The sequence below is a fragment of the Schistocerca piceifrons genome, chromosome 2, assembly GCF_021461385.2.
Source record: "Schistocerca piceifrons isolate TAMUIC-IGC-003096 chromosome 2, iqSchPice1.1, whole genome shotgun sequence".
NCBI lineage: Eukaryota > Metazoa > Arthropoda > Insecta > Orthoptera > Acrididae > Schistocerca > Schistocerca piceifrons.
Genome location: NC_060139.1, coordinates 457,355,998 through 457,375,016, shown reverse-complemented (window position 1 = coordinate 457,375,016; position 19,019 = coordinate 457,355,998). Strand labels below are relative to the sequence as shown.

The window sequence follows — 19,019 nt, the reverse complement described above, 5'->3', positions numbered from 1 at the left end:
GCTACGACAAGCATTCGAAGCGATTCTGCAGCAGTTTTCTTCAAATGATAACAGAAAACCAATGCTACCCGCAAATCGTAGTTCGTAGGCACAAAACTCGACATGTTTAAGGGTTTGAAATAGATACCGATCTATGGAACTTGGGTTTGTGTGTGTCGACATTCGTCGTCAGCCGTTACAGGAGGAAGATGGCGCTGCAGACGCGGTCTCACGGGCCCTACACTGACGGCTAGCACCATCTATAGGGCAATTCCGGTTTCCTACTTCTACACCTGGTACATTCCGCTGTTTATAATAGATTTTATGCAAGCTGCTTCTACAAACTGTGATGATTACATTTGATACCTAAGTGGTGAAATACACTGAGTATTCACACGAAGAGACATGAAGAGATATATCTCACAGTGTTTATCACACTAAACTGAATCATCTTTTTCTGCAGCATCCAGTCGAATGCCTGTGAAGTGTCGTGTCATAATACGATGGAGCAGCAGATAAACATCAAGTTTTGTCCCCAATAACGGCAAACGGCGGCAGAGGCAGTTGCCGTGTTTGTGCTTAGTTGCAGAACAGAAGCTGAAAGCAGAAAATGTTTTTACCACTGCTTCAACAGTTTTCGAGATGGAAAACAAAGTACTGTTGTGTAACGTTCGGGTCGATTGTCAGCAAGCATATCGACAGACAGCAATGAACAAGTGCGACAGATGACGGCACAAATTCGTCGACTGTCTATGATAACGATATCGGACGTATCAGGGGTTGAAAATGACGCTTTTGACAGCAATGCTCAAGAACGTTTGCCTTCAGAAGATCTGTTACCGGTTTTTCTCACAACAACTGATTCACGAGCAGACGGCGACACTGGTGGAAATTATTCGCAGTTTCACTAGTAAGTGGGACCAAAAACAAACTTGTCCACAAACCATTATCCAGAGGGGATGAGATCTGGTGCTGTCAGTTAGATTCAAAATGGGTTAGACGGCCATCAAGGGTCCGATTCATAGCTGCCTCCATAACATTTCGACGGATACCCAGAAAACTGTGACGTCAATATTTGGATCAGTCCGAAAAGAAGCTTTCGTAGACAGATTCCTGCAGCACTAAAAACATCGCCAAATCTCTGTCGTCGCCTGTGGCGATCACTTTGAACGTAAATAAATGCAATTTCGATGAGCTTTCCTAGGACCGGAGGCAAACATAGTTTGTGTTTGCGTAGCACATGGAGGACCAACATTGAGAGTCGTCTGTCCTAAAGTAGCTGGCTCCAGACGAAGCGAAAAAAATAAATGTGTTAGCTCTTAACGTCTTATCGAAGTACAGACAATGGTTATCGGAAGACCATATCTCGAATCAAGGCATGAAATCGACAGAGCCTTGTTAAGGAAAATCGCCTTAACTTTTTTTGTTGGAAGTAATCCTCAAGCTTAAAATGACTGAATAAAACACGAATACAGAAGTAATAATCTATTGTTCACGGTAAAATTGTCAGCATCTAATACACGGAATGAACATCATATATAAAAGTTAATGTTGTGGGGAAGTTATTGCAGAACGTAAATACTTTTGGATTAAAGGAGACCACTCACCAAAAAGCAGAAGCGTTGAGTTGTTGATATGCGTAGGCAAGAGAAAGAAAATTTGCTAGATTTCGGAGATATCCTTTGACGAGCTGGAGTAAAATACATACACTCACACTCACACACACACACACACACACACACACACACACACACACACACACACACACACACGGGAGCGCGCCCGTGCGCACTGATGCACACACCTCTACCCCTATAATGTTGCGGGCACCATATGGGGCAGAGACGTGTATATGTGTGATAGTTCGTCAAAATATAAGTCCGAAAGCTAGCATGTTTTAGTTTTTTTGTGTGATCCTATGGACAAATAACATTTGTGCTTTTCTGCGAGCGGTCTCCTTCAATCCAAAAGTATATGTAACAATTATATGAACGTGAATCTAAACCACTCTCATCCAATCATTCTGATATGGTTACCGTGATTTCCCTAAATTACTTCAGAAAAAATCCAGGATGGGTACTCTGAAAGGGAACGGTCGATTTCCTCCCCATCCTTCCCTAATCCGAGTTTGTACTTCGTCTCTAATGACCTCGTTGTCGACGGGACATTAAACACTAATCTCTTCCTTCTCCTCGCGAATCACAGTCAACTTGACGTTTTACATCACACATTGTTTTAAGAACATACCATGCTCGTATTAGATGCAGGTTGAACAAAAATGGATACACCAGTAATAACCATAACGTGCAGTAACGTGCACTTGTATAAGAGGCAAGTTTAATGAGATATTCGGTGGTAACAGCAAGAACAAACATGAGACATGTTTTACACTTGTAGGAATACATAGAAACATACAATTGGTATAGATTTTTTTTTTTACGAAGTAATCGTGAAGTTTAAAATGTCCCAAGGAAACACAAACAAAACTCATAACCTATCACTAATGGTAAAAATGTTAGCAAATGACATATGGAAGGAACATCATATATAAATGACATCTGATCCTTAAACAAATGCAGATTTAAAGCGCTACACCGAAGGAATTTTTTTTTAAACATACCATGCTCGGATGAGATGCAGGTTGAATGAAATGAAATGTACCAGTAAAAAACATAACAAGCAATAAACACAAATACATATAGTATAAGTAAATAGTAAAACATGAAATCTAAAGTTAAAAGTTATGAAAAATTAAAAGCAAGAGCATACCCTCGGTAATACAATAGTAGTCAAATGTAAAATATAAAAGGCATCGTTACACCATGTATCTTGTAAATGTTTGTGTGTCCAGTCAGACTAACTTTTTTTTCTTGGCTTTAGGGATGTGTCCATACAGCCATCTCAACAGTGTAATGTCAATTATGACGATACGAACGTATGGACAACCAATCACCCAATCCACAAGCGGAAAAAATGTGAACGCGGCCTCGAATCGAAACCGAGCCCCGTCGGTTAGTAATCCGCGGTTCTGATTGCGCAGCTACGGAAACAGACGTCGGACTAAGTTGACTAACGCCCATTCAAAGCCGCAACGTAGCTAACCTCTGCATGAACTCACGCAGGTCGAAGCAAAAACTGACAAAGTAGCCGCCGGTGGCGTGCAAACAGTTATACAGACCGACAAATAAAAAGTAATAAAATATAGCATAGTTACAACTATGTGTAAAACGTGACACTGTTATATTTAAATTAACTTATCAAAGAAAACTATAGGAACAGAAGGCGGGAAATAGGGTCAATATTAAATACAAGCAAACTACAAACTGAAAGTGAAACAGCAAATTACAGGCAGAAAGTGAAACAGAAAAATGGCCTGCAGCCACAACGTAAGAAGTCCTAGCAATCATTACATTGCTATCACACCGTGCTACAAGATCGAATTATCAGACACGACGAGAAGAGAGCTGTTGATGCGGCGCCACCTCCAGCGGCGTAAATGTGATCCGGCTAGCAGCCGTTCGCGCACGCACGACACCTTGTCGAGTTAATTTAAATATTGCAGAGTACTTTCAGCACACAGCTGTAACTATCTTATCCTTTATTGTTTTTTATTTATCGGTCTATAACTTTAAGTACTTGCGCGCCACCGGCCGGTACTTCTGACTTGAGCCAGTGCACGTAGAGGTCAGTTATGTTATGGCTTTAAATGGGTATAAGTCAAGTTAGTCCCACTAGACACAAAAACATTTACAAGTTACGTGGTGTAGCGATGCCCTGTTTGTATTTTATGTTTGATTACGATTTTACTTTCTTGCTTATAGTTTTGTCTCAGCTCGTAACTTTAGATTTCATGTGATGCTATTTACTGGATATTTGGTCGTTCGTATGTTCCTACAGGGGTTCACTGAACTTGCCTTTTATACAACTGCAAGTTAGTGCATGTTATGGTTTTCACTGGTACGTATGGTTTTGTTCAGCCTGCGTCTCATACGAGCAAGTATCTTTAAAAAAAAATTCCTTCGCTGCAACAATTTAAAATGGCATGTAGTTTAAGTTCAGACAATTTTTATATATGATGTTCTTTCCGCGTGTCATTCGCTGACGTTTTTACCACGAATGATAGGTTATTAGCTTTTGTTGTGTTTCCTTCACACATTTTAAGCTAGACGATTCCGTTGTAAAATAATAATAATAATAATAATAATAATAATAATAATAATAATAATAATTCTGTGGTGATTGTATGTTTTCATGTATTCTACAGGTATAGAACCTGTTGTATCATGTTTGTTGTTACTGTTATCTAAATTTCTTATTTAACTTGCCTCTTATACAAAGAGCAAGTTAATGCATGATCTGGATATTACTGGTATATCCAATATTTGCTGAACCTGCGTCTAATACGAGCATGGTATATTTTAAAAAAGTTTCTTTGGTATGACACTGGTAATTTTTGTACACTCCTGGAAATTGAAATAAGAACACCGTGAATTCATTGTCCCAGGAAGGGGAAACTTTATTGACACATTCCTGGGGTCAGATACATCACATGATCACACTTACAGAACCACAGGCACATAGACACAGGCAACAGAGCATGCACAATGTCGGCACTAGTACAGTGTATATCCACCTTTCGCAGCAATGCAGGCTGCTATTCTTCCATGGAGACGATAGTAGAGATGCTGGATGTAGTCCTGTGGAACGGCTTGCCTTGCCATTTCCACCTGGCGCCTCAGTTGGACCAGCGTTCGTGCTGGACGTGCAGACCGCGTGAGACGACGCTTCATCCAGTCCCAAACATGCTCAATGGGGGACAGATCCGGAGATCTTGCTGGCCAGGGTAGTTGACTTACACCTTCTAGAGCACGTTGGGTGGCACGGGATACATGCGGATGTGCATTGTCCTGTTGGAACAGCAAGTTCCCTTGCCGGTCTAGGAATGGCAGAACGACGGGTTCGATGACGGTTTGGATGTACCGTGCACTATTCAGTGTCCCCTCGACGATCACCAGTGGTGTACGGCCAGTGTAGGAGATCGCTCCCCACACCATGATGCCGGGTGTTGGCCCTGTGTGCCTCGGTCGTATGCAGTCCTAATTGTGGCGCTCACCTGCACGGCGCCAAACACGCATACGACCATCATTGGCACCAAGGCAGAAGCGACTCTCATCGCTGAAGACGACACGTCTCCATTCGTCCCTCCATTCACGCCTGTCGCGACACCACTGGAGGCGGGCTGCACGATGTTGGGGCGTGAGCGGAAGACGGCCTAACGGTGTGCGGGACCGTAGCCCAGCTTCATGGAGACGGTTGCGAATGGTCCTCGCCGATACCCCAGGAGCAACAGTGTCCCTAATTTGCTGGGAAGTGGCGGTGCGGTCCCCTACGGCACTGCGTAGGATCCTACGGTCTTGGCGTGCATCCGTGCGTCGCTGCGGTCCGGTCCCAGGTCGACGGGCACGTGCACCTTCCGCCGACCACTGGCGACAACATCGATGTACTGTGGAGACCTCACGCCCCACGTGTTGAGCAATTCGGCGGTACGTCCACCCGGCCTCCCGCATGCCCACTATACACCCTCGCTCAAAGTCCGTCAACTGCACATACGGTTCACGTCCACGCTGTCGCGGCATGCTACCAGTGTTAAAGACTGCGATGGAGCTCTGTATGCCACGGCAAACTGGCTGACACAGACGGCGGTGGTGCACAAATGCTGCGCAGCTAGCGCCATTCGACGGCCAACACCGCGGTTCCTGGTGTGTCCGCTGTGCCGTGCGTGTGATCATTGCTTGTACAGCCCTCTCGCAGTGTCCGGAGCAAGTATGGTGGGTCTGACACACCGGTGTCAATGTGTTCTTTTTTCCATTTCCAGGAGTGTATATATGATGTCAATTTCGCACGTTAGTTGATGACAACACCATCGTATCTGTGTTTCCTTCAAAAGTTTAATGACTGAATAAAAAGAAAGTTTTTCTAAGGCGATTTTCTGTTTTCTGTTTTTGCGCTTGTTCGGCACAGATCTGAAGTTGACTGCACTGACAGCTGTATCTAGTCTAGTCATCCTATTTTACCATGTACGTCCGCAATCTAGGTGCTTAAAAGACTTTTGAAGAAAGATTTTCACATTTTAATTTCTCCTCTCTTTCTCCTTTCCTGATAATGTCAGGCATTACTGACAAAAACTAGGTTGATGAAGCAAAATTAATCAGTCGGGAAAAGGTGCCAACATCACAGAAGACGTACCAATGTGATGTGGAAAAACTAGATCTTCGAACTCTGGAGCGTAAATGATACAACAATGTCCCATTGTTATATTAGCAAGAATAACCGCGAGTAGTGTTCAATACTGATAAAGAATGCAGTGCAAGCGAAAGGAATTTTGAGACTCAGACGGACTAGTATATTTGCAAATCTGTACCCAAATTTATGGCTGTTTTTTCAATGTATATGTGTGCTGTGAAAGCCTTAAGTAGAGAAGAACGAGTAGGTAAATAGATAAATAAACCAGTCAATCAAATAAGTACTGAAAATGATAAATATATATGGAGGTTAATAGAGCTGATGCTAGGAGAAATTTGATCAGAGGGAGCAGACGAAGAGATGCTTTGTCCTCTAGTAGAACGAGCTTAATAATCTTGAAAACATTTTTCCGATTGCCGCCTGAAATATTCGACGTCTGTCTGTTTACAGCCGACGACAGCTTTCTGGCCACAGATGGTCGCAATGATTCTTAAATTCAGACATGCCAAGAAAGTCGTCTGCATGAGATGACAGCATGGAAAGTCAAAATCTTCCCGTTCGCGAAGTTATGATACAGCGAAGAACATCGTAAAAAGTTAATAGATCAGTGCACGATAAAGACAATATTTAATTTCATTCTGACACACTATTATCGTGAAATAGGGGAGAGAGAGTCACGAATGTGACACGCGAGTTGATGTGGCAATCATTAAAACAAAGGCATTTTCGTTGCGGCGAAATCTCTGCATGAAATTTTAATGACCAAGTTACTTCCACGGATAAGAAAATACTTTGTTAGCTCCCATCTACAAGCACCCTCAGGAGCAATTTTTCCGACCAAAATACTGCCAAGGTTGTTTTGTCTACGTTGCAGGAGTTTCGCTGGGAAGCCCTTACACATCATCCGTACAACCCCGATCTCTCCCCATGCGATTTCCATACTTTTGGGTCCTAAAGAAAGACGGTCATTTGCTTCGGACGAAGAGTAACACACCTGTATACAATCATTATTTCGTAGGCAACAGTAAACATTTTTCCATGAAGGCACAGACGATCTTGTCTCACAGTGGGATGAATGTGTTAACAGTTACAGCGGTTACTTTCGAAATAACAAACAGTTTACTTAATTTTTCTCCATATGGCTCGTTTTCATTTGACTGCCTCTTATATAGGGCCTCTCTCTCTCCTAAGAATCGTCAGGCGCATTTTTGTTGGAGTTTCAGCTGATATTTGCAATTTTATTTTTGTATTGTGTAGCTGGAGTCAGCCGAAACAAATAGTGGTCATCACGTCTTCAGTGTGACGCTCAACGTCGACGGAAAGTGTGTTTTTTTCCTGTTACAAACAAAATGATTTTTAGACAGGAATTTTACGTCCCCATTCGATAGAGCGGTCCCAGTTTAGTCTAGTGTGATATTTGTTTTATCGATATGTATGGGGACCGTAAAACACGAAGAATAAACAACAATCCAGCAGCGGCTCTGTATTACTGCGTGCTTGACGGAAGCAATCAATGCGGGCCAGGGCATTGCCGTCGCTGCTAGAGTAGCCTACTGCTCTTCTTCGTGTTTTACTGTCCCTTTAATACATATCGACAAAAGAAATATCGCACTAGATTAATCTGGGACCGCTCTATCGAATGGACACTTCAAATGCCGCTTTAAAAATCATTTTTTTTGTTATGGAAACAAATCGAGGCTTTCCATCGACACTGGTAACCGCATGAAAGACATGATTAGCAGTATTTGTTTGGGCTGACTCCATTTACACAATGCAAAAATGAAATTCCAAATATCTGGTGTAATTTCGGAGAAAATGCGCTTCACAACTCCAAGGAGAGACACCCCGCATATATTTCTGGCTACTGATGACAGCTTTAAAATAAGGTGTATGCCATGAAATACTCGTTTCATTAGGCTGTAATTATTTCACACAATAAATACGTAATCAATAAAATAATATTACACGCAAGTGAGGATGATAGGACAACAAAAGCTAAAGGTGTCACTATCACTAGAAGTATTATCCCCATTATGACAAGAAACTATCATTATTCTGTTACTTTCTAGAGATTTCTTTTTAAAAGTTCCATTACTGAATCCCGCCGTGTTGCACTGAATTAACAATGCAGTTCACATAGCAGCTGCGTGGATGTAATGTTATTGTTTGAGACTCTCTGTCTGTACCACCAAGCTACCCAACTGTAGGAAGGAGATCCACAGATAACTACAAATGCACTGAAAAGTTCGAATGGATTTATTTTTTTTTTTTTTTGGAGAATATAACGCGTCAAACCATTGTCTACATGTTTTGGACAATGAATTAAAAATACTTGGAATTATGATAAATACAAAATACAGGTGCCATTTTGAAGAGGGGACTATCTGTTAATATAGTGACCTCAAGAACCGAACAGACTTCTGTCACTTTCTGGGTCTGGTCTTTTTTAAAACTTCATGGGTTCTGGCCGCATACGCCTGTGAGACTTCGCGCGACTCCACGAAGCAAAGTCTTCCCATTATTGCCAGCGGAAAGTCGCGAGCCGTTATCAAAGAGATGTCTGTGTCAACAATGAACAGCGTTTCATATTCCGGACAGTCCACTATTTTAGTGACATCTGTTTGGGGTCGGCTGAAATTGTTCTATATTAGGAATGGAATCAAATGGTTCAAATGGCTCTGAGCACTATGGGACTTAACATCTTAGGTCATCAGTCCCCTAGAACTTAGAACTACTTAAACCTAACTAACCTAAGGACATCACACACATCCATGCCCGAGGCAGGATTCGGACCTGCGACCGTAGCAGTCCCGCGGTTCCGGACTGAGCGCATAGAACCGCACGGCCACCACGGCCGGCAGAAATGGAATCGAAAGACAATTGTCGATGTTCGGCACAATCTAATATCGCGGTAGTGAATGTCGATATCATCACTGATCAGTCAAGTTTCTTCTCATTTAACAAGCTTTACCTGTTGTAACAATTTTTACTGTTTTTCTTTAATGAAGACAGCGCCATTTGTATTGTTGTTGCTTTAATTACGACCCAGGTTTCGGGCTTTTATGTCATTTTCAAGTGATTGAATTTATGTCATTAATATATATTGCAGGACATCAAGCTCAAAATTGGCCATAAACTAAAAAAAAATATTCACTCCCCGCGAAATGCCAGATGTAAAATCATCAACTTGTTAAAAGATCAATAAATAATAGTGGAAGCACGCCATATTTAATAAAATCAGGTTTACTGTGGTATAGTTTATAAACCAAAGTACACCTGTTTTTATTAAATATGACTTGGTATAATTTACATACTAAAGTACACCTGTTTTTATTTAATATGACGTGGTTATTTAATGAAAACAGGTACACTTTGGTATGTAAATTACACCAAAGTAAACCTGTCTTTATTAAATATGACGTAATCCTACTATTATTTATTGATCTTTTTACAAGCTGATGATTTTATATCTGGCATTTTGTGGAGAGCAGTTTCTTTTTTTTTAGTTTATGACCAACTTTGAGCTTGATGTCCAGCAATATTTACGAGGATTGCTCATAAAGTAATGCAACAGTTCTTTATTGGACATAATGAGAATTACGCACACGGAAAAATGGTGTTTTATCTACAAGCCCTATTTTTCCGCGTAATCTCCATCCCATTCTGTGGCCTTCCTCCAGTACTTAACAAGGGCCCTGTCGGTACCAATACTTGTGCTGTTTGCGGAGCCAGTGCTTCACTGTGTGAATCACCTCCTCATTGTCTTCAAAATGTGTTCCACTGCCGATTCGTAACGTGTCTGTCCTCGCGAATGACAACCAGTTAGCTGCAACACGTCAGGCGTGACAGCCGTGGATGGTCTCCCCGACCGCTGCAAATCGTGGATCCCCGCCGAACCGCCTTCTGATGACTTCACCCTCCATGCCCAGAGACTAATTGTATTTCTGTCCATAGACTCTATAGACTTTGCACAAGCGTTTGTAAAAATTCCCCACAGTTTCTTTCCCTGCAGTGAGAAATTGTAACGTACATCACCTAGAGACGCCATTTTGAAAGACTCCTGCAGCTACGCTATCTGTCGGGAGTGACAGGAGCTTGGCGCGCTCCCTAAGGAGGCTTCAAATAATACATAAAAAACGTTTCGCATTCGTAGCATTGTTTTTGGCCGACAAAAAATGCGGTGCATTACTTTTTGGGCAACCCTCGCATTAGTGGCATAAATTCAATCACTTGAAAATGGCATAAAAGCCCCAAACCTGGGTCGTATTAGTGTTTTATAAGCGGTCTCCTTTACAGATGAACCACATCTCCCCAAAATTCTACCAATGAACCGGAGACGACTATCCGCCTTCCCCACAACTGCCATTACATGCTTGTCCCGCTTCATATCGCTCTGCAATGTTACGCCCAAATATTTAATCGACGTGACTGTGTCAAGCGCTACACTACTAATGGAGTATTCAAACATTACGGGATTCTTTTTCCTATTCATCCGCGTTAATTTACATTTATCTATATTTAGAGTTAGCTGCCATTCTTTACACCAATCACAAATCCTGTCCAAGTCATCTTGTATCCTTCTACAGTCAGTTAACGACGACACGTTTCCGTATACCACAGCATCACCAGCAAACAGCTGCACATTGCTATCCACCCATGATGATGATGATGACTTTATCCGATTATATACACTCAAAATATCGATGTTAACGATTTAGCGGTAGGACAAATGTCGATTAAAATATCGTGTAACTAATTTCGAGACATCGACGTATCGCTGTCTGATACTCTAAAGCAGGGGTCTCCAAACTTTTTAGTCCGCGGGCCACATTGACTCCTCCACGAAGTCATAAGGGCCAAGATCTACCTAGTGGGACTAAAGCACCCTAGCACTCCACGATCACCATAATGTAAGGCTAAAGGAAAGACGAAATCGCAAAAATCTAAGGTTGTGGGAATAGCTAGCACTGAAACGAACTACGATTTTTATTTAATTACATAATTTTAATTGGTGGACGTATCTGACCGAAATTCTGGCGTATTTTAATCTGGCGAATTTCACCGACAAAAAAGTATGTCACTGCACATTCTTCACGAAAGCGTCCTGCAAAGTTAACGAAATCTCAAAATCATTGTTAGCAACACTATTACTGCAAGAATTAACAGAGGTAGAGTATGTCAACGCATTGTTGTTTCAAGCGGCGCAACAATAATTTTAGTTATGTAGTCTTGTAGCGGTGTATTGGTCGCGATAGGCCTCGACACTCAATTGTTGGCAGTATAGGTACCACCTCAAATATTTGGCGGGCCGGATGTCGGGGATGTCCGGCCAGCTAACGCGGGCCGGTTTCGGCCTGCGGGCCGTAGTCTCGAGACCCCTGCTCTAAACGTATTCTAGACGGCGCAGCTGCACGGCAGGGGGCCGCACTCACCGACTCGGCCGCAGCCGCTGACCTTCCAGGGCCAGTCGCAGAGGAGGCGCGACTCGTCGAAGACGAGTCCGAAGGGGCAGCGGAACTCGTAGGCGGTGAGCGGCGTGGCGCCGTCGCGCGCGTGGTCCAGGCACGCGAAGAACCAGCGGCAGTTCTCGGGGTCGGCGTAGTAGCCCTCGGCGCGCGGGCACGAGTAGCGCAGCCGCGGCACCGGCGCGATCTCCGAGGACCCCGAGCAGGGCGCGCCGCGCGGCAGCGAGCCCGGCCACACGCACACCTCCCAGCGCTCGTCGAACGCCAGGCCCTCCGGGCAGTCGTACTCGAACACCGTGAAGTCGCGCGCGTACTGGTTGAACTTCACGCACCGGTAGAACCTGCGGACCCAACACTTGTCCACTCACTTCCGGCCCTTCACGGACATTGCTTACAACTGCTGTAAGTAGGCTGTTTAGGTTTTTCTGTTGGTAACGCCACGTAGCGATCTATATTAAAATCACTGACTGCTGTGTGAAGTCTGGTTTGCATTGTTGGAATATTTGCTATTGTAGTGTTGGGCAGTTGGATGTGAACAGCGCGTAGCGTTGCGTAGTTGGAGGTGAGCCGCCAGCAGTGGTGGATGTGGGGAGACAGATGGCGGAGTTTTGAGAGCGCATGATCTGGACGTGTCTCCATCAGAAGGAGTAAATTTGTAATACTGCATATCATGAACTGATTATATATATATATATATATATATATATATATATATATATATATATATACACTCCTGGAAATGGAAAAAAGAACACATTGACACCGGTGTGTCAGACCCACCATACTTGCTCCGGACACTGCGAGAGGGCTGTACAAGCAATGATCACACGCACGGCACAGCGGACACACCAGGAACCGCGGTGTTGGCCGTCGAATGGCGCTAGCTGCGCAGCATTTGTGCACCGCCGCCGTCAGTCTCAGCCAGTTTGCCGTGGCATACGGAGCTCCATCGCAGTCTTTAACACTGGTAGCATGCCGCGACAGCGTGGACGTGAACCGTATGTGCAGTTGACGGACTTTGACCGAGGCCGTATAGTGGGCATGCGGGAGGCCGGGTGGACGTACCGCCGAATTGCTCAACACGTGGGGCGTGAGGTCTCCACAGTACATCGATGTTGTCGCCAGTGGTCGGCGGAAGGTGCACGTGCCCGTCGACCTGGGACCGGACCGCAGCGACGCACGGATGCACGCCAAGACCGTAGGATCCTACGCAGTGCCGTAGGGGACCGCACCGCCACTTCCCAGCAAATTAGGGACACTGTTGCTCCTGGGGTATCGGCGAGGACCATTCGCAACCGTCTCCATGAAGCTGGGCTACGGTCCCGCACACCGTTAGGCCGTCTTCCGCTCACGCCGCAACATCGTGCAGCCCGCCTCCAGTGGTGTCGCGACAGGCGTGAATGGAGGGACGAATGGAGACGTGTCGTCTTCAGCGATGAGAGTCGCTTCTGCCTTGGTGCCAATGATGGTCGTATGCGTGTTTGGCGCCGTGCAGGTGAGCGCCACAATCAGGACTGCATACGACCGAGGCACACAGGGCCAACACCCGGCATCATGGTGTGGGGAGCGATCTCCTACACTGGCCGTACACCACTGGTGATCGTCGAGGGGACACTGAATAGTGCACAGTACATCCAAACCGTCATCGAACCCATCGTTCTACCATTCCTAGACCGGCAAGGGAACTTGCTGTTCCAACAGGACAATGCACGTCCGCATGTATCCCGTGCCACCCAACGTGCTCTAGAAGGTGTAAGTCAGCTACCCTGGCCAGCAAGATCTCCGGATCTGTCCCCCATTGAGCATGTTTGGGACTGGATGAAGCGTCGTCTCACGCGGTCTGCACGTCCAGCACGAACGCTGGTCCAACTGAGGCGCCAGGTGGAAATGGCTTGGCAAGCCGTTCCACAGGACTACATCCAGCATCTCTACGATCGTCTCCATGGGAGAATAGCAGCCTGCATTGCTGCGAAAGGTGGATATACACTGTACTAGTGCCGACATTGTGCATGCTCTGTTGCCTGTGTCTATGTGCGTGTGGTTCTGTCAGTGTGATCATGTGATGTATCTGACCCCAGGAATGTGTCAATAAAGTTTCCCCTTCCTGGGACAATGAATTCACGGTGTTCTTATTTCAATTTCCAGTAGTGTATATATATATATATATATATGGTGTTACAAAAAGGTACGGCCAAACTTTCAGGAAACATTCCTCACACACAAATAAAGAAAACATGTTATGTGGACATGTCCGGAAACGCTTACTTTCCATGTTAGAGCTCATTTTATTACTTCTCTTCAAATCACATTAATCATGGAATGGAAACACACAGCAACAGGACGTACCAGCGTGACTTCAAACACTTTGTTACAGGAAATGTTCAAAACGTCCTCCGTTAGCGGGGATACATGCATCCACCCTCCGTCGCATGGAATCCCTGATGCGCTGATGCAGCCCTGGAGAATGGCGTATTGTATCACAGCCGTCCACAATACGAGCACGAAGACTCTCTACATTTGGTACCGGGGATGCGTAGACAAGAGCTTTCAAATGCCCCCATAAATGAAAGTCAAGAGGGTTGATGTCAGGAAAGCGTGGAGGCCATGGAATTGGTCCGCCTCTACCAATCCATCGGTCATCGAATCTGAGCTCTAACATGGAAAGTAAGCGTTTCTGGACACATGTCCACATAACATCTTTTCTTTATTTGTGTGTCAGGAATGTTTCCTGAAAGTTTGGCCGTACCTTTTTGTAACACCCTGTATGTATATCATGACTTTTGAATATTATTAAGCTAAATGCATTGTTTGTTCTGTATCAAAATCTTTCATTTGCTAACTATGCCTATCAGTAGTTAGTGCCTTCAGTAGTTAGAATCTTTTATTTAGCTGGCAGTATTGGCGCTCGCTGTATTGCAGTAGTTCGAGTAACGAAGATTTTTGTGAGGTAAGTGATTCATGAAAGGTATAGGTTATCGTTAGTCAGGGCCATTCTTCTGTAGGGATTATTGAAAGTCAGATTGCGTTGCGATAAAAATATTGTGTGTCAGTTTAGTGTTGATCAGAATAAGTGAAGAGAGTAATGTCTGAGTACGTTCAATTCTGCTCAGCTGTTTGAAAATCAAATAATGTAAGAGGTTTATCTGCACAGTAATTCATAAATTTCTCCAAGGGGACGTTTCACTGCTGTGCAAACTACACTGAAGAGCCAAAGAAACTGGTACATGTGCGTAGCATCCCTGCCGAACACGACATGGCATGGACTCGACTCATGTCTGAAGTAGCGCTGGAGAGAACTGACACTATGAATCCTGCAGAGCTATCCATAAATCCCTATGACTACGAGGGGGCGGAGATCTTTTCTGAACAACACGCTGCAAGGCAGCTCAATAATGTTCATGTCTGGGAGGTTTGGTGGACAGCGTAAGTCTTTAAACTCAGAAGAGTGTTCTTGGAGCCATTCTGAACGTGTGGGGTATCGGATTGTCCTGCTGCAATTGCCCAAGTCAGTCGGAATGCACAATGGACATGAATGGATGCAGGTGATCAGACAGGATACTTATGTACGTGTCACCTGCCAGAGTCGTATCTAGATGGAGGTTATAAAATGACTTTTATCTTAATAATATGAATATTTACATATACAGGGTGATCAAAAAGTCAGTATAAATTTGAAAACTTGATAAACCACGGAATAATGTAGATAGAGGTAAAAATTGACACACATGCTTGGAATGACATGGGGTTTTATTGGAACCAAAAGAAAAAAACAAAGTTCACAAAATGTCCGACAGATGGCGCTGAGCAGCAAAACTGCTACCATGACGGATGACAGGTACGCCGATATGTTAAAGAATCCCATCATCCCCAGCCTGGCTGATAAACACCTGCTGGACGTACGATGTTTATGCAGGATGGCGCTCCATCCCATACTGCTAGACGCGTGAAAGATCTCTTGCGCGCGTCGTTTGGTGATGAACGTGTGCCCAGCCGCCACTTTCGTCATGCTTGGCCTCCCAGGTCCCCAGACTTCAGTCCGTGCAATTATTGGCTTTGAGTTTACCTGAAGTCCCAAGTGTATCGTGATCGACCGACATCTCTAGGGATGCTGAAAGACAACATCCGACGCCAATGCCTCACCATAACTCCGGACATGCTTTACAGTGCTGTTCACATCATTATTCCTCGACTACAGCTATTGTTGACGAATGGTGGTGGACATATTGAGCATTTCCTGTAAAGAACATCACCTTTGCTTTGTCTTCCTTTGTTATGCTAATTATTGCTATTCTGATCAGATGAAGCTCTATCTGTCGGACATTTTTTGAACGTTTGTATTTTTTTTTTGGTTCTAATAAAACCCCATGTCATTTCAAGCATGTGTGTCAATTTGTACCTCTCTATCTACATATCCCGTGATTTATTCAGTTTTCAAATTTATACTGACGTTTTGATCACCCAGTATATATGTTTGGAGAGAGAGAGAGAGAGATTGATTTTTGATTGAGATTTTTACTTTAAGTCGTAACTGGTACCTGAATTTTGGTTGCTGCCTCCTTAAATGATCAACTTCTGCACCAGTTGGTGATGTATTATAATTTGGAGGAAGTTATTGTTCTTTAAGGTTTAAAATACGACTCTGTTAGTTACTTGGCCGTATTGTGGATAGCTTTGAGCCCAAGTTTTCGTAGCTTTTCATACCTAAGGGACCACTGTTGTAAGTAAATAAGATCAAACAGCAATCTGATTTTCGTGAGAAAAGGAGATTGCTTGGCACACAAACTTACTTCAAACTACACGTCCTGCTACATCAAAATTGGTCATTGGAGTTCAGCACCATACTATTGTACAAGAACATAATCCAATTACTGTAATTAAGAAATTATGAGAGGTTGTTGGTTACTGAAAGAAAACTATAGAGAATGCATTTCTTTTCCTGTATTTTAGTGAACTTTGTACACTTGCAATTCTTTCGATTGATAGACGACGACGATAATGAAGTTCACCTCCTTTTCCAAAAACAAGATATTTCTATTCTTCACTTCCAGAAAATTTGTATACATAAATGTTTGGCAACTCTTACACATACTTTACTCGGTTTTATCACTAAAATATCAATTTTCATTAAATGTAACAATACGTTCTGAGCGACAGCCCATCAACACGCCCTCTTTTCACAAGATACAGATTAACAGTTTGTTTTTTTTAATAAATCAATTGTCTTTTTCTGGAGTCCATACTCAAAAATTCACAACTACTATCGTTGCGGGGATTGCGCACTAAAGTGTTTCTTGCTGTCCAGTTGCGCTTCACTTCACTTCAAGTACTTTTTGAATCACATTTATATTTACGGTATTTACATACGTTACTGAGCTTCTCAGAATAAAATCAGGCACAAATTAGTTTTTAAAAAAAAAGCAGCGAGGCACACATAACATTACAAGGTCCCAAATCACGGAGATCTGATGTTTTACCAGATTCCTGATATTCACGGTACACTCGTGAAATAGTAGTGTGGGAAAATCCCCCCTTCATCGCTACCTCGGAGATACTGTGTCCCATCGCCCGTGCGCCGACTATAACACCACCTTCAAACGTAATTAAATCTTGATAACCTGTTATTGTAGCAGCAGCAACCGATCTAACAACTGTACCAAAAATTTGTTGTCTTATATAGGCGTTGCCGACCGCAGCGCCGTATTCTGCCTGTTTACATATCTTTGTATTTGAATATGCATGCCTATACCAGTTTCTTTACCGCATCAGTGTATGTCTATACCTTCTTGATTGGGCGATGACAACATAAATAAGGCGCAGAGTACAAAAGACGGATAGCTAGGAAAAAGCTCTTATTAGGCAGGAACGAAAATTACCTAATAAATCACTCTCTTTCTAGTGCTCTGTATTGAAACTTCCTGGCAGATTAAAACTGTATTCTGCACCGGCAAGGTCTGGATTCGAAAGAGGGAAAAGAAGATCAGTCTTTAAAGTCCATTAGACAGCGAGGTCATTAGAGAAGGTGCACAGGCTCGGATTCGGAATGATGTGAAAAGAAATTAGCTGTGCCTTTCGAAGGAACCACTCTGGCATTTTCCTTAAGTGATTTAGGAAAGTCACTGGAAACCTAAATCTAGATGATCGGATGGAGATTTGAATCCTCCTCCTCGTTCTGTCTGGTTTCGACTCCCGATTCGGCACACTGTTTTAGTCTGTCAGGAAGTTACAGGGGAGGTATGCCTAGATTATAGTAAACATGAACATAGGATTGAAAAATGAAGAATACGAGTATATGCACATGGATGAAACGTGCAGTTATTTAGGAAACTGCAAAAGATGCTCCAGAAGTGAAGAATCCAAAAAAGAAGAAAATTTGAAGTCCAACAAGGTAACTGTTGAAGCGAGGGAGAGTGTTTCCTGTAAACGGTTGTAGTAACATAATAGAATATGCTAAATAAAACTCCAACAGGATTTGAGAAAGTCTCATCAAAATTTCGTAAGAAAATATCAAAGCAATAAGAGTGCGAAGAAAATACAACAGAAACGTGCATTAGCTTGTCATGCTAGTAACAAACAGACCTGAGTCTCTCGAATTAGTTAACGAACAGGAAGGCATCAGAGATCATAACGCTGTGATAGCATGTATGACTACAGGTATTACAAGGAATGTTAAGGAAGGTAGGAAAATATTTTTGCTTCGCAAGCTTGACAGCATACAAATTGCAGAGTATCTCAGTAGTCAAAATCAAGTATTCAGTGATGAGGAAGAACTTGTGAAGCATGGATAAAATTCAAAAGCGTCGTTTAGTACACCTCCGACAAGTATGTTCCAAGAAAGGTATTAAGGAATCTGAAAGACGGACTATGGTTTAATAGCCACATTGGAAAGTTGCCACATAAACAAAGAGAGTTTGTCGCAGGTTTAATAGAAGTTCAAAATGTAAGTGATAAATAAAAGTTGAACGAAGAGAACAAGAGCGTAAGGAAAGCAATGAGAGGAGCGTTCAATGACTGAGAGTAACATTTTTCGACGGGTCTGAATGAAATCGCTGAGAGGTTCTGGTTATGCAGAATCAGTAAGGAATTCGAAATCATCTATTCCGTCACTCAGTGACCACAGTGGAACCGAAACGGAAGATGTAAAAATACTGAATTCTGTCTTCCGAAACTGTTTCACCGCGAAAGATAGCAAGTAATAGGGTCATTCCTTCAATCATCGCACGAATATCAAAATGGCACATACTGAGATACGCAATCGCGGATTAGAAAAGCAACTACAATCGCTTTGTAGTGGTAAGGTATCTAGACGAAATTAGATATCTCTAAGATTCTACA

The 19,019-nt window shown here is 43.3% G+C and overlaps 1 protein-coding gene across 1 annotated transcript in view; it reads right to left on the bottom strand.

Annotated features, from left to right (window-relative positions):
- The window catches only part of LOC124775479, a gene marked incomplete at its 3' end in the record, with an annotated part of 225,567 nt that overhangs the window by 27,923 nt on the left and 178,625 nt on the right, over positions 1-19,019 (bottom strand). Inside the window, exon 13 of the mRNA XM_047250312.1 lies at positions 11,655-12,028. Within this exon, the coding sequence (XP_047106268.1) occupies positions 11,655-12,028 (374 nt within the window). The remainder of the gene's footprint in view (positions 1-11,654; positions 12,029-19,019) is intronic.